The 16,045-nt window shown below is 45.4% G+C and overlaps 1 protein-coding gene across 1 annotated transcript; it reads left to right on the top strand.

The window, feature by feature from the left end:
• The first annotated feature begins 2,713 nt into the window (after positions 1-2,713).
• LOC133125309 (uncharacterized) lies at positions 2,714-6,718 on the top strand. The gene is made up of 4 exons (XM_061237134.1): positions 2,714-3,362; positions 3,867-4,196; positions 5,183-5,308; positions 5,896-6,718. Exons 1-4 carry the CDS (start codon positions 3,302-3,304, stop codon positions 6,021-6,023), a joined length of 645 nt encoding a protein of 214 aa, XP_061093118.1. The 5' UTR covers positions 2,714-3,301; the 3' UTR covers positions 6,024-6,718.
• Positions 6,719-16,045: the final 9,327 nt, after the last annotated feature.

Here is a 16,045-nt window from a genome sequence, read left to right as displayed (position 1 = left end):
GCAAGGGAAGATTCTTGGAATAAGTAAGGTTCATGGAATGAAAGTTCATATGTCACTTGAAATATGCAGAAATGTTGTTTTCGACTTCAGACATGGATGGAGAGAATAGAGAAGTGGTTTTTAGTAAAACTAACTGGCTGATGAGATGACACGATAAGGCTGCATTTAGTTCCCTGGGTGTGAAGGATTGTGGTTTAGCAGGGCGACAAAGGGGAACTGGCTGAGGTGTTGAAATGGTACAGCTAAACCTTCTTCAGGGCTAGCTTTAAACAGTGTTCAGGGTTAGCTTTAAACAGTGTCCAGGGCTAGCTTTAAACCGTGTTCAGGGTTGTCTTTAAACAGTTTTCAGGGTTAGCTTTAAACGGTGTTCAGGGCTAGCTTTAAACAGTTTTCAGGGTTAGTTTTAAAATATGACAAATCTTCTCTTTGTTTGCTGATTTCACTCATCTCCTTGTTCCAGGAAGTCATTTCTGAAAGCAGGTGGTGTGCTGCACGGACAGAGACCGAGCACTTTATTAGGAACATTTTTACTTTATTACTCCTACTTATTCATGCAATTATCTAGTCAGCCAATTGTCTGGCAACAGTGCAATGCATACAGTCATGTAGATACGGGTCAGGAGCCTCAGTTCATGTTCACATCAACCATAAGAATGAGGAAAAAATGTGAAACTGCTAATCTCCTGGGATTTTCACGCACACTAGTCTCTAGAGTTTGCAAAGAATGGTGCAAAAAGCTAAAATCGATCAGAAGTTTCTGATATACTCAAACCACCCTGTCTGGCACCAAAATACAGTCAGTCACTTGGATCACATTTCTTCCCCATTCTGACATTTGGTCTGAGCAACAGCTGAACTTCTTGACCATGTCTGCATGCTTTTATGCATTTAGTTGCTGCCACATGATTGGCTGATTAAATATTTGAGTGTACCGGTCTACCAGTTAAATTGCTCACTGAGTGTATACAATATAACAAAGCAAATGATTGGTTATAGATAGATAGATAGATAGATAGACAGATAGATAGATGCATTCATAGTGCTTTTGTCACACTCAAAGTGCTTTACACTGATGAGGGGGTACTCACCTCAACCACCACCAATGTGAAGCACCCACCAGGGTGAAGCAGCGGCAGCCATTTTGTCCCAGAACTCTAACCACGTCTCGGGTGGAGAGGGGAACTATTTTTTGGCAATTGAATCAGGGGATGACTAGGTGGCAGGTTGAAAGAGCCAGGAAATTTTGCCAGGACACCAGGGAACCTCCCCCCTGCTCTTTGTGAAGAGTGCCACGCTTTAATGACCACAGTGAGTCAGGACCTCGGTTTAAACGTCTCGTCCGAAAGACGGCGTCTCCTACAGCACAGTGTTCCCAAGTCCAGCAGCAACATCACTTTCCCAGGAGGCCACTCATCCAGTGTTTTGCTTTATCATAAAGCATACTGGACGAGCACACATTGAGCCCCATCCTTCAACATTACACAAACAGGTTCCCAATCGGAAACAATTATTTGGTTGTCCGGAGTCGTAGGTTTTCAGCATTTGAGATAAAGTGTCTACTCATGGGACAACACGCTGGACGACATTGGCTGAGGAGGCAAGAGCAGTCATCTTCCAGTCGATCTGTTGTTCCCACCCTGAGCGAGACACCTAACCCCCAATTGCTTCTGATGAGCTGGTTGGTGCCTTGCATTGGTGTGTGAGTTTGTAGGACTGGGTGAATGAGAAGCGTCAATTGTACAGCGCTTTGGATGAAAGGCGCTATATAAATGCCGACCATTTGCCACATACCCTGGCTGATAACTGAGAGTGGTGGGAACTGGCTGGCCAAGATGTCACAGGCTCTGCACTGTGTGAGAGAGAGGAAGAGAAAGAAAAACACAGACAGACACACACTCTTGCACGCAATATTACTACTCCTTGTTGTGATTGAGAGAAGGATTCCCACAGGGCCAGAAGGGAATACGGAGGTGTGGGGAATAACTGGGGCTCCCCGTGTTTGCATGGGTTTCCTCCCACAGTCCAAAGACATGCCGGTTAGGCTGATTGGAGAGTCTAAATTGCCCTTGGGTATGAGTGTGTGAGTGAATGGTGTGTGCCCTGCGATGGACTTGTGACCTGTCCAGGGTGGATTCCTGCCTTTCGCCCAATGTATGCTGGGATAGGCTCCAGCCCCCCCTGCGACCCGGTTCAGGATAAGCGGGTTAGGATAATTAATTAATGAATCTTTTGTCGCCCTCATAACAATCTGATTGCAATCAGGCACGGCTGCATACCTGCATGAAGGGGTGGTGCTGCCCCCTGGTGGACAGTGCCTTAACTTCCCTTCCTGGCTCCACAGGAGGTTCGAGGTCTCTGTGTGGAAAGCTTGGGAGTAATTGCTTCCCCTGTTTCCTGAGAGGTCTAACAAGAGGCCTGAGAACTTTGAGAGTTTGGTGCGGTTTCAATTAGAACATGGTTAGAACATTTCAGTTTGGTTCAGTTTGAACAGTCTGAGAAAATGCATGCAATGCTTTTGTCTCAGCTAGACTACTGACATTCTCTGTTTATCTGGTTGTCTTAAGACGTACTGAGGACTGAGGTTTTGCTTCGAATTGAACGTTGCATTACCACAGTGAAACATAATAATGTTTCACAGCAATATGTGTGTGTGTGTGTGTGTGTGTGGACATATACAGATGTATAGACAGTGTCTACGTATAAAACTAAAAATTGTTCAAGTCTGTCTACATTGTGTCCGTGCCACTTGCAGTTTGACATGGAAGAAAATATTTGACCTGTTTCATCACACCATTCTGTCAGTGGCTTATTCCAGGAAACCTTTTGCAGAATTATAAGGACATAGAAAGAAGGTTCAAGCTGTGTTGTCGAAAATAGAATGGGAAGTTATCTCTTGCTCTATAGATTGGAGCACATAACAACATTGCTATGAAAAAGGAAATATTCTAAATGTTCTATGACACCAATTTGGTGTCATAGAACATTGCGATAAAAAGTAGGGGTTTTTTTTCAATAGAGAAGTCTCAGAAGTTTTATTCTGCTTTTCTCCTCAATAACTTCCTCTTTCCTCGTTTTCCTCATCACACGCTGTCACATGGAGGGCTGTGCAAGATCCTGTGTTGTGAGGTTGAGTAACTTGTGTGCATCTCCTGGACTGGGTTCTTGTGAAGAGGCAGTGTGTGTAACGCTGGTGTGTGTGTCTGTCCTGGACTGGGTTCTTGTGAAGAGGCGGTGTGTGTAACGCTGGTGTGTGTGTATCTCCTGGACTGGGTTCTTGTTTTGGTGACTCCTGTCCTGTGGGATGAAGAGGATGCTGGGTCCCCTTCTCAAACTCCTGCTGCTTTTGGCCGCGGTGTCATACGGTAAGCTTCACTGTCTCAGTACGCATGTTTCAGCCTGTTTTACACACGGTAAGCTTCACTGTCTCAGTACGCATGTTTCAGCCTGTTTTACACATGGTAAGCTTCACTGTCTCAGTACGCATGTTTCAGCCTGTTTTACACACGGTAAGGTTCACTGTCTCAGTACACATGTTTCAGCCTGTTTTACACACGGTAAGCTTCACTGTCTCAGTACGCATGTTTCAGCCTGTTTTACACACGGTTGCGTTGTCTGTATCACTAAATTGATGGATATAAACTTATACATATAAAACAGGACCTGTACTGCCCAGGACTTTCAAATCAAGGTTGAGAATACAGAGCACATGTGAACTCTCTGGGTTTTGTTTTTGAACAGAACTGCTACCTCACTATCTAGCATCGTGCCACTCAGTTTTGTTTAAAGATTATACTGTAATCAGACTACTGCACTTACTTCACCATTATGAATGTCACAGTCAGTTAATTATTTTATCTTGCTTCTAGGCACTGCGACATCCTGTGACATCAGCAGGGATGAACCGGTTCCCTGCTATGGAACACTGGGGCAGTCCGTTTCTATGAATCTGAAAACAGCCACCAATCATGAATGTTCTGGCATACAACTTGAAATAAAATTCAATGGTGTTGATTTTTTCAGATGCAGAAATGGTAAACCAAGTCTTCACAAAGCCTGTAATAATCACTGTCGTTTAGTCAATCGGGCTTTCTGGCTGGAGAACTTAACACAAAATCTTTCTGGGACGTATTCTTTTCAAGAGTTCGATGAAAATGGGAAGAATTTGCAAAATGGAAAAATAGAGCTCATTATTCAAGGTAAGTCATGGGTTTTCTATAATACTTGTAATACAGAGAAACTAATCTTTAAAGAAAAAATAAAAATAACAGCCAAATCCACAATGACACTGAAGCGAAGGATGTTCTCTAGTGCAAAATATACCACTGTCTGATATACCAAAATATACCACTGTCTGACATGGCACCTATTATGAAATATATGTAGACTGAAACATTTAAACGTATTTACAGCAAGTATAATCCATGTATATTCATATTATCAGAAAAGGGCATTTGGAACACAGTCCCTAATAAAGTGAGCTCTTTCCTGGAATTGAATGAGTGAGCTGCAATTTGTGCATATCATCGCACATTGTGCTTTGCGAACCAGCCTAAGACAGCATATCTCAACCTGAGCCTGCACCCCAATAACTGCTCATTACATTTCCAAAATGATGTAAAAGAAAAACTTTCATTCCTTCTAAATAGATTCTAAATATATCTGTTTGAATCAATTTCATGACCGAATATGAGGCATATTCTTTGCTTTTGCCAGGAGTCTTGTAAATATCTTGAAAAACAGGGCCACCCGACCGGATTATAGGCTCACAGACAAAAGAGCCAAGAGCAGAGGGTGAAGTGAAAACGGCAGGAAGGGCCAAGTATGGCAAAACAGGGCAGTACGGGAACTTCCAGAGTTCGAGGTCGTGTCCAGGCAATGGGTCATAACCAAGCAAACAGGGGCGCAGGGAGTCAGGCAGGCGGACGTCGAAGTCGAAGCCGGGGAGCCCCCCCCCCCCCCCCCCACACTCAATGGGTCCTTATGCTTGGCATCCCTAATGGCAAGTCACAGCTATATTTATGATATTCCACATTCCTGGTACCACTGTACTGTGAACACCATTTCCGTTTGATTGACAGTACCTGATAAGCCTCTGAAACGGTAAAGTGAGAGAGACAGTGTGCGTGAGTGTGCACCGGGACCAGTGTGATAGAACGTGTCCTTTATGAGTGATTCTCTTCAGGGCGCCCAGCGAGCATCGTGGCCATTGTGCTGGGAACATGCTCCTTACTTCTAGCCCTGCTTGTCGGGACGTGGTGCGTCTACAAGAAAATGCAGCAACAAACAACCACGAGCCAGACAAGTGCCGGTAAGAAGTGTGCTTCTCCTCCGTGCATCTCCTCTGTCCATAAAACTGCACCCATGTTGTTAGCCCCGCAACACGGTGGCACAGTGCAGCACACTATCCTGGGTTCGAATCCCGGCCTGGGGTTTTCCTCTGGGTACTGGGGGGGCAATTAACAGGGCATTGCTAGAAAAAGAACATGTGTGCTTGATCAACTTACCCAGTATAAATAAAGGTTCATTAAAAAAATAAAAGAAACGAACTATAAAAGAAAAAAAGAATATCTCTTTAATATTGCTTCTGTGACTCCTTGGTTGATTTTTATGCTGAGACTAACACTCATGCTCTCCACAGCTGATTGTCACTGTGGACTACATTACATTACCTGTTATTTAGCTGACGCTTTTATTAAATACGACTTACAGTTGATTGGACTAAGCAGGGGATAATCCTCCCTGGAGTTATTGTGACTACACTGGGGATTGAACCACCGACCTTGTGCGTCCCAGTCGTGCACATTAACCGCGAGGCTAAAGGCTGCCCCGCAGATGTAATGCAATGAAATGTAATTGAATGTTCAGTACAGAACGCAAGGCAATCTCACTCCCCAGGCGACGGGCCGGAGGGGGACCCGCAGGAGTTGGTGTACTGCGAGGTGCAGGTGGCGAAGGGGAAGGATCGCCCAAAGAAGCAGCAGCAGGAGCCGCAGGTGGTCTACGGGGAGGTGAAAGTGAGATGAGCTGGAAAGGCTGTCGGACCCCCAGCCGTGGGACAGACGAACGCGGCGCGCGGTGTACGTGTCGTCCGCCCGAAGATGCAGCCGATCACAGAGCGGACTCCCGGCTAAAATTCGTTAGAATTTAGCACCGAATAACCACGCGTAAAAAAGTTTGCAGGAAATCTTCGACGGGAACTACAGTATTTCAGAGGAAATGGCATTTTCTGTCATTTGAGGAACTGTCAAATCTGAGGAACAGCTGTGTTACGCAACAAAATGTCAATATTATGTGTTACCAGACTCTTGAAAAGCTGAGATCCACAGACATTTTTACTGTTGATGACAATAGGCTGGCAGGGTGGTATAGGGTTATTGTGTTATTGTGAATTAATGAGTATAATGTCTAGACTCTATTTTTCTGTAACATAATTCTTGCATTTAATGCAGACACATGCTATTACTGCTAATAACCATGTATAATGCTGTTTGTGTGTGTGTGTGTGTGTGTGTGTGTGTGTGTGTGTGTGTGTGTGTGTGTGTATATATATATACTGAAGAGGTCATTGCGGTTAAATTAAAAACAATGGTTATGCAACTAAATATTAGTTCAGTAATTTAAGAAATCTTCAGTTTCTTCAGTTTATACAGTTTGAAGAGAGTTTGAGGAGAAAAATGTTTTCACAGATTAATATTCCCTTTCTTTGCTTCCTGTAAAAGAATAACACATAAAAAAACAATGCTAATGAGCAGGGCTTTGAGTGAGCAGGGCTTTTACAACTCAAAACATGAAGAGTCACACGTACATCCAGCTCGGGGGAGAGAGACACACCTCCTGTGGCGAGACCAATCTACCGTCTAAAGGCCCATCTAAAGGGCCGTCTCCCTGTATTACAAAGGGAGGCGGGGGAAGAAATGGTAAATGGTCAGCATTTATATAGCACCTTTATCCAAAGCGCTGTACAATTGATGCTTCTCATTCATTACATTACATTACATTATTGGCATTTGGCAGACGCTCTATCCAGAGCGACGTACAACAAAGTGCATACCCATAACCAGGGATAAGTTCGCTGAAAGACCCTAGAGGTAAGTACAATTTCAACTGCTACCTGTACAACAAAGATAAGGACAAGGGCCTTTTTTTTTTTTTTTTCTTTTTTTTTTGAACAAACAAACAAACAAAGAGCAAAAGTGACCAAAGTTAACTATCCAAACACTGCTTACCTAGCCAACTAAAAATACCGATACACAAAGCAAGTCACAGAGACAACAATAAAGGTTCACAGGGAGGTAGGGAGGGATGGGGAGAGGTGCTGCTTGAAGAGGTGTGTCTTCAGCTTGCGCTTGAAGGTGGGGAGAGATTCTATAGTTCTGACCTCAACGGGGAGTTCGTTCCACCACCGTGGAGCCAGAACAGACAGTAGTCGTGAGCGTGAGGTGGAGGTTCTGAGAGGGGGAGGTGCCAAGCGGCCTGTGGAGGCTGAACGAAGAGGTCTGGCAGGGGTGTAGGGTCTGATGATTTTTTGCAGATAAGCTGGGGAAGACCCTTTAACTGCTTGGAAGGCTAGCACCAATGTTTTGAATTTGATGCGAGCCATGACTGGCAGCCAGTGGAGGGAAGTAAGCAGGGGGGTGACATGTGAGTATTTGGGAAAGTTGAAGACCAGACGAGCTGCTGCATTCTGGATGAGTTGGAGGGGTCTGATGGCGGACGCTGGGAGGCCAGCCAAGAGGGAATTGCAGTAGTCCAGGCGGGACAGAACCATCGCTTGGACCACCCATTCATACACACACTGACGGCAATTAGCTGCCATGCAAGGCGCCGACCAGCTCGTCAGGAGCATTTGGGGGTTAGGCGTCTTGCTCAGGGACACTTCGACACAGCCCAGACGACTGCTCTTACGGCCTGAGCCATGTCGCCCCAAAGAAGAAGCAAACATCCTCCCATACTTACACACGGACTTTACCATTCCTCCGATCGGTCCATCTCTCTATGGAGCTGCAGGTTTGGGGGTTTTGGGGTTTGGATCTGATGAGGTGCCCTGAGCCTCTCCAGGCCAGGTTTGGCATTCCTCAGATGGGGCAGGTGTTCCACACAGTTATAGATTAATGTGTAGTGGAAACATGGTCATTAATAGAATATGTGGATTGTGAAGAGAGGTTAAAAACTTGAGCTAAAAAATAAATAAAACAAAAGATCCTGAAATAAGATATATGTACCTGCTAGCCAGTTTTTAGGCATTTAATGTCAGTTCCCTCTCTACGTGCAGCTGGCGGTCGAGCTGCACGTTCACGCCTGTTTTCCGTTCTGCTTCCTCAGTGGTGGAATGACTTGCCTACCACTGTCAGAACAGCAGAATCCCTCCCCCTATTTCGACGCACTCAAAATCCACCTTTTCAAACTCTACCTTAGTCCTCCCATCTGATTTCCCCCGCCCCTCCTTTCTGATATCCCTATCCTTGTCTAACCCCCCCCAAAAAAAAAATGTGCACTTATGATGACGACTATGTTTAGTACAGCATTTCATGTGTATTTTCCGAGTTCTGGATGTAATGCTTTGACTTATGGTAGAACCTATGCACTTGTAAGTCGCTGTGGATTAAAAGCGTCTGCCAAATTACAAAAATGTAAATGTAATGTAATGATTCAGTGAGTGAGTGCATGAGTGAGTGAGTGTTTGACTGATTTAGTGAGTGAGTGATTTGGTGAGTGTTTGTGTTAGCAAGTGTTTGAGTGAGTGTGTGAGTGTTTGGGTGGGGGGAGGGGGGCAAGTGAGAGAATTTTATCTCTATAATCAATTCAATAAATTTTTGTATAGCCCTTGCTTTTCACAGATGACTGTCACAAAAACACTTACAGAGTATCACAGAAAATAATTAAACTTAATGTATGCAACTAGTTGGTAAGCAGGAAATTCCATATGGAAGGATGTAGAGTCTGGAGGTCAGAGAGGATCCATTTGTAGCTCCAGGATGTCTCGAGACGTGGGCTAGACCAGAGAGGATCAGGGCTGCCGCAGTCCACGATCTTCGAGCGGAGTCCGGGTGGCCGATTTTGAGCAGCCCATGAGCTCCGGGGAGGGGCGATGGCAGTAAACATTAACAAAGGAAGATGCTAGACACTAAAAGGCATTTGTACATAGAATAGGATTTCCTGATGCACAGAACAGAATGCATGAACCACATTTAAGGTTAAGGACTACTCAGTGTCACCGTTCACATGTGGATTTTATTTAAACACGAGGCTGATCTAGCACTCATCTCCAGAACCACCATATATTTGGAAGGGTGTTCCACTGCAGGCAGGTGGCAAGAATGGTGCAGTGGGTAGCACTGCCGCCTCACAGCAAGGAGGTCCTGGGTTTGAATGTGCGGAGTTTGCATGTTCTCCCCGTGTTTGGGTGGGTTTCCTCCGGGTACTCCGGTTTCCTCCCACAGTCCAAAGACATGCAGGTTAGGCTGATTATAGAGTCTAAATTGCCCATGGGTAGGAGTGTGTGAGCGAATGGTGTGTGTGCCCTGCGATGGACTGGCGACCTGTCCAGGGTGTATTCCTGCCTTTCGCCCAAAGTATGCTGGGATAGGCTCCAGCCCCCCTGCGACCCTGTTCAGGATAAGCGGGTTCAGATAATGTATGAATGAATGAATGTTCCACAGCAGTGGGGCTCTGTATCAGAAAGCTCTAACACCCGTGAAGGAGTGAATGAGTTAGTGAGTGAGTGTGTGAGTGTGTGAGTGAGTGACTGTTTTGGGTGTGTGAGTGTTTTGAGTGTTTGAGCAAGTGTGTGAGTGAGTGAGTGAGTGAGCAAGTGAGTGTTTGAGTATGGCATTTGATTTGTGCCAAACACCATACGTATCGTGCTAAGCCAATGATGCGCTGGACTGATGTGCCGGCAATCACAAATGAGAGACTGTGCAAGTGCCTGGCTCCTGAAACTCCTTGGCTGGCAACTCACCTGCCTGGAATAGCAACTGGCTCCTACCTAGGAATTTACACGTATTACACTTTTAAACAACAGCAGTAGGGCCAGCCTACTACATTCAGTTACATTAACAACAATATGAAGAGGATAACGAAGGTTAACCAATGAGGCGTCGGTGGTTCTAATCCCGGTGTAGCCACAATAAGATCCGCACAGCCGTTGGGCCCTTGAGCAAGGCCCTTAACCCTGCATTGCTCCAGGGGAGGATTGTCTCCTGCTTATTCTAATCAACTGTACGTCGCTCTGGATAAGAGCGTCTGCCAAAATGCCAATAATGTAATGTAATGTAGGTTGTTAGCCTAGAAAGGGGGGTTGTTAGTTCAGGCGAGTGATTTGCTGGTAAAGGATGGTGCGTTGTTAAGTCTAGGGGAGTGAGTCGTTAGTCTAGGCAAGTGAGTTGTTAATCTAGGCGAGCGAGTTGTTTGTCCAGGTGAGTGAGTTGTGTTATGTTCCTATGTTCTGTCCTCTGTTAGCTTATCATTGTTTAATATTGTTATTCTTGTTATTATTTTTCATATTCACGTCTGGTGCTGTTCTGTTAGTCATTAGTCTTTGCACTCGTCTTCCCCTGTGATGTCTGAGTCTGAATGTTTACTAGCCCAGTCACTCCCTTGTCTGCGTGCCCCACTATTCAGGTGGTTACGGTAGTTCCGGGGTTCAACCTTCCTTCCAATCTTGCATTCCTTACTTCCTGCTTTCTCTCCATTTCATGTTTGTACATAGCACTAATATACTGATCCCAACTAAAATAGAATTTGTACAGTACTAATTATACTAACACACTAATATGTTTGTCAAACTAACAAACTAACATTCACTTATTTTGGGTATTTGTAATTTAAATCACTTAACTAACTTACTAACGCATCTACAGTTTCAATTCTGTTCTGTAACTATTCTATCACTGATTACTGATTATTCGCACCTGTCTCTCCTTATCTCTGCATCTCCTGATTCTCTGCAATTGTCTACTCTCTAGTCCGGAGCCGTTTGTATTACATGTGTGTCTTTGTGAATCCAGTCCGCGTTTTCGTTTCCCCCTCGTTATTGTCCTATTACCCTTTCATGTGTCTCACCTGATGTTTGTTTGTTAGACCACCCTCACTCCCATGCCCTGCCTAGTTTCTCATTCCCCTGTGTATTTCTACCTGTCCTTTTCAGTTGCACGCTGCTAGTTCGTCTTGTCCTGCTTTTGTTCCCGAGCCCTTTATTCCTTCTCCTAGTTCTAGCCCCCTTGTTCCCGAGCCCTTGCCCTTGTTTTCTGGATTTCCTGGTTTTGACCCCTGCCTGCTTCCCTGGACTCTTCTTTGCTTGTTGTGGATATCTGTACCTCTGCTTTGTTGGACTGACCCCCTGGTTTTTGACCCTGGCCCTCCATCTGCGAGTAAACCTGTCATTTTCCACACCCCTGTGTCTGCTTCTGGTTCCTCTGTCCTCCCCGCCGTGACAAGTTGTTAGTCCAGGATAGTGAGTTGCTAGTCTAGACATGGGAGTTGCTAGTCTAGACAGGTGACTTGGTCGTCTAGGTGAGAGAATTGTTAGTCCAGGATAGTAAGTTGCCAGCCTAGGAGTGTCAGTAGCCAGGCACTTGTACTGTCTCTCATTTGCCACTGCCATCAGTCGCTGTATCATTGGCTTACCGCAATACCAGCAGCCGCCCTTGGCCTCTCATACGTCTGATTTTTGGTACGAATCAAACGGCATAGTTTCACGTGAGTGAGTGTTTGGGTGAGTGAGTGAGTGAGTGAGTGAGTGTTTGAGTGAGTGAGTGAGTGAGTGAGTGAGTGTTTGAGTCAGTGAGTCAGTGAGTGAGTGAGTGAGTGTTTGAGTCAGTGAGTCAGTGAGTGAGTGAGTGAGTGTTTGAGTGAGTGAGTGTGTGAGTGAGTGTGTGAGTGAGTGTGTGAGTGAGTGTGTGAGTGAGTGAGTGTTTGAGTGAGTGAGTGTTTGAGTGAGTGAGTGTTTGAGTGTTTGAGTGAGTGAGTGTTTGAGTGAGTGAGCGAGTGAGTAAGTGATGGTTTTACAGGAGCTTGATCAGCCTCTTGTTCAGCCTTTTGTCGGCTGACACCACTCCGATGATCTTCCTTCCGGAGCTCCTGGACAAAGGGGAGGGCATATTTATCAGGATGGGCTGTGCTGTCCTCTCTACAGAGCGAATGTGTGGACAGACAGACAGCCAGGTGCGTAAAGATGCGCTGCCCACCTGACTTCCGGTGAGGCGTCGTGGGGCAGTCGGCTGGCGGCGGACAGGAAGCTGTCCAGCATTTCTTTTTTCAGCCCAAGCAGGCGAGTCGCCCCCATGACCTCCACCAGGGCCTCCAGCAGACGAGCGTTGCAGGCCCTGATCCCTGCGTTCCGGTCACTAGCGAGAGAAAAACCCACTTGTGAACTCACCCACAACTCAAATTCTGTCTAAATGGCAAATTACGCACATTAAACACCATGCCAAGTTTGACTGAAACTCCACGATGGTGTTTGAGGGTAAGAACGCCCACCTCAGGCCCCCGTTCAGCAGGACTTTGATGCAGCGGTTGGGGCTGCAGTTGTGCACCATGTGACCCAAGGCCACATGCACATCCTGCTGGATGAAGTGGCTGGTCTCTCCAGCCTTCTGGAGCAGCACCCTGGCGGTCCAGTCCAGCTCGGGGTCCATGGCTCTCTGCAGGCAGAGGTACATGTCCCCCAGCGTTGTCATGGCCGCATGCGACACCATGGAGCGCAGATTCTGCACCTGGAGACAAACAAACAAACAGGTGTGTGAGCAACTGTACACACCATCAGAACAATGGCAGAAGCACAAACACAAACCAGTGTGAAGCAGAATAAACACACACTCTCGACAGGTTCAGACAGAAAAACCTGAGTACCTCTTGCGTGACCGCCAAGCAGACACTATGGAGGTCGGCGGTCAGTAGCTCAGGGTGACGATGAGCCAGCCGGCGGATGGAGGTCAGCCCTTCGATCTTCTTCTCCCTGCAGGTCCACAGACACCAATCACAACTATATTTTCACACATATCTGCAATAAATCGCTGTCTATTCCATTTCTACAAGAGAGTTGTGTTTTGTCCTGTTGCAAAATTTAAATTACAACCACACCAATAATACATATTGCAATATCTGAAAGTGTTAGACTGCCATTGAAGTATATTGCAAAATGTTTGTATATCTTGAAGAAGGGAAGACTCTGAGTTTATTTGTTTTGGATCAGCGTGGTTAACATTAGCGTCTGCCTACCAGTTTTCAGAATTGATGAGCTGCAAGCTCTGGTCGAAGGCCGCATTGGGATTTGCAAAGGGCAAAAATCCGGGCACATCTGTGGAGTCACATGATCAGTGAGTGATGTCATACCAGTGAAAACAAGACAGAGCATAAACCAGTCCTACTGAACCATTCACCTTCGGTACAGAATACATGCCGCATGTCATCTATTAATACATTTCAAATGTATGAGGGTGAGGGTGAGGTGAGGGTGTTGGGGCCGGTGGGGGTGTTGGGGCCGGTGCGGGTGTTGGGGCTGGCTTCCTCTCCCTGCAGGTCTTCCAGGGGCAGGTCAGGCCTCTCCCTGGAGCTCCCCAGGGTGAAAGAGAACCCAGGCAGACGCAGCCAGGGCTGAGGGGGGTTCAGCATGGAGAGGGAGGGGAACGCAGTCCTCACTGTGTTCTGGGGTGAGCCGTGTGAGGCGATGGGCAGGTGGAGCAGGTTCTGCAGCCGGGCGGGGCCAGGTGAGTCATCAGCCTGCAACGTCACACCTGTGTGTCAGCCTCCCACATTCAAAGCAGCACCACCGTTTCAGGGACAGAATTGTCATCCCCATTACGATAAAGATTCTTATCAGCACTTATCAGCACTTACGCCAGTTTGTCGTGCAGCGATACTCTGTATTTATGTCTTTTTATCTTTTTGCTCAGGACAGCACCACTGTCTACATTGGGCGTCAGCTAAATGACTAAAATATAAATTAATACATGAATAATTATATCACGATTATAATCACAAGTAAACTTGTGTTGTATGGATTTTGCATTTAATTAACAAAATAAATACATGGCCATTTATATAGCTTTATCCAAAGCGCTGTACAATTGATGCTTCTCATTCACCCATTCATACACACACTCACACACCGACACACCGACGGCGATTAGCTGCTATGCAAGGCGCCGACCAGCTTGTCAGGAGCATTTGGGGGTTAGGTGTCTTGCTCAGGGACACTTCGACACACCCAGGGTGGGATTTGAACCGGCAACCCTCCGACTGCTAGACGACTGCTCTTACTGCCTGAGCCATGTCGCCCCCATTAGGTATTTTTTTTAGGTATTAGGTATTATTATTATTAGGTTTTATTTTTTTTAACTTATTAAGTCTTCTGCTGCTATAGCCTATCCACTTAAAGGTTTGACGCATTGTTTGTTAGAGATGCTCTTCTGCATGCTACTGTTGTAATACGTGGTTATTTGCGTTACTGTCAGCTTCCTGTCAGCTTTCACCGGTCTGGCCCAGTCTGGCTCCTCTGACCTCTCTCGTTAACAACGCGTTTTTGCCCGAAGAACTGATTGATTTGATTTAGCCTTTGCATTTCTGGGTTTTTAAAAAACCATATAACACCATTATTGCATACAAACTCAAACCTGGCTAAAGTACATTTAAGAATCATGTCATATATATTACAAGCTTAAGGGTTTCTAAAGATTTACCATGAACGCTTCCATCTTCTGGAGTCGCTCCTCAAATGGAGCCAGCCTCCGGGTCACCTCCCTCTCAACCTCCCTCGCAACCTCCCTTTCCATCACCTGCTTGAGGGCCTTCTCTAGCTGGGCCAGAGACTTTGTCTGTTCCCCACTCTGCCCAAAATCATGGAGCCATAATATTCAGCATTATCACCATGCAAAAACACACACTAGGATTCAGACCAGGGGTCTCCAACCAAAATTCTGGAGGACCACAGTGCCTGCTGGCAAGTCCTCAGTTTTAATTTTCAGAATTTCTTACCAAAGAATCCACACATGCCATTTCCATTGGACACTGAAATAGCAAATATCTCCAGGCCTGGAGAGAGATCTAAAATTCATGAGGCTTTAGGGTACTTTCAATATTTGCTACTCTTATTTAAGGTTTTTTAAACTATTTTGCAGCCCTGGAAGCATTACACAATTCCATACATAAAAACAGATCATTCGCATTTAGCATGAAAATTAAGAATAATAGCTTTCCATGGACTACGTCAGAATTCCCATGGAAGGTTATATCAACTGTATTTTTCAAACCAAGCAGCAACAGGCGCGTTGAGACACAGATAATTTAGATGGAGCTACTTACAGTTTTCTGTAAATTAGCATTTACATGCTGGTGAACAATCTCCATTAGGTTTTCCATAACTAAATTGTTCGATAAGTTATTTCCATAACTTCGTGGTATATATATATCGGCCAACGAATAGTGACATTATTCTGAGTGTCACGTCATAGAGCGAAGCTCACCTTGACACGTAGAGACGTCATACGGGCCGGTTGCATCTTTCCCTGTATGATTGAATGTTGCTTGAAGCAGAACCTTCAGCGTCACTTCCATTCTTAAAAACATCGTATTGACCAACAGCGTTTGGATAATCCCAAGTGCGCCCTTAAAAGAAATTGGAGGTTTAGTGTTTCAAGTTTATTACATTTATTGATTCAGCAAATTTAAAGGCATTGATTTATCTAAAATGTCCCATCTATGTGCCACCGTTGTTTCACCTCAAACTGCTATGAGCGTTCATGTACACATAAGCTTACGTTACAATGGAAAGTAGACTGATAGTTATCTACATTGGTGTTCGGTGTTACGTAAGGCAAGTTTTTTAAACTGATGCTTTCGCATGCAATACTACGCAAAATGAACAACTTGAAACTGTGGATCTATTGCAGTCCTTTGGCGTTTTTATAAACATTTAGCCTAACATATATAATCCGTTATTGCAGTTGTAAGATGTTTGGCACACAGCAGGTAACATTCTGCCAGGCCGATAGAAAATGAATCTTTCCTAAAGAGTCCAGTAGGGGGAGGTAAACCCCCGGCTGTAACC

This window comes from Conger conger, chromosome 3 (genome assembly GCF_963514075.1).
Source record: "Conger conger chromosome 3, fConCon1.1, whole genome shotgun sequence".
Taxonomy (NCBI): Eukaryota; Metazoa; Chordata; class Actinopteri; order Anguilliformes; family Congridae; genus Conger; species Conger conger.
The sequence above is the reverse complement of the archived record's forward strand: the minus strand, read 5'-3'. Positions and strand labels throughout refer to the sequence as shown.

Coding starts and splice junctions, on each gene's coding strand:
- LOC133125309 (XM_061237134.1), top strand. CDS start 3,302: ATGAAGAGGATGCTGGGTCCCCTTCTCAAACTCCTGCTGCTTTTGGCC. Junction 3,363..3,866: donor TTTGGCCGCGGTGTCATACG/GTAAGCTTCACT, acceptor TCTTGCTTCTAG/GCACTGCGACATCCTGTGAC. Junction 5,309..5,895: donor CACGAGCCAGACAAGTGCCG/GTAAGAAGTGTG, acceptor CTCACTCCCCAG/GCGACGGGCCGGAGGGGGAC.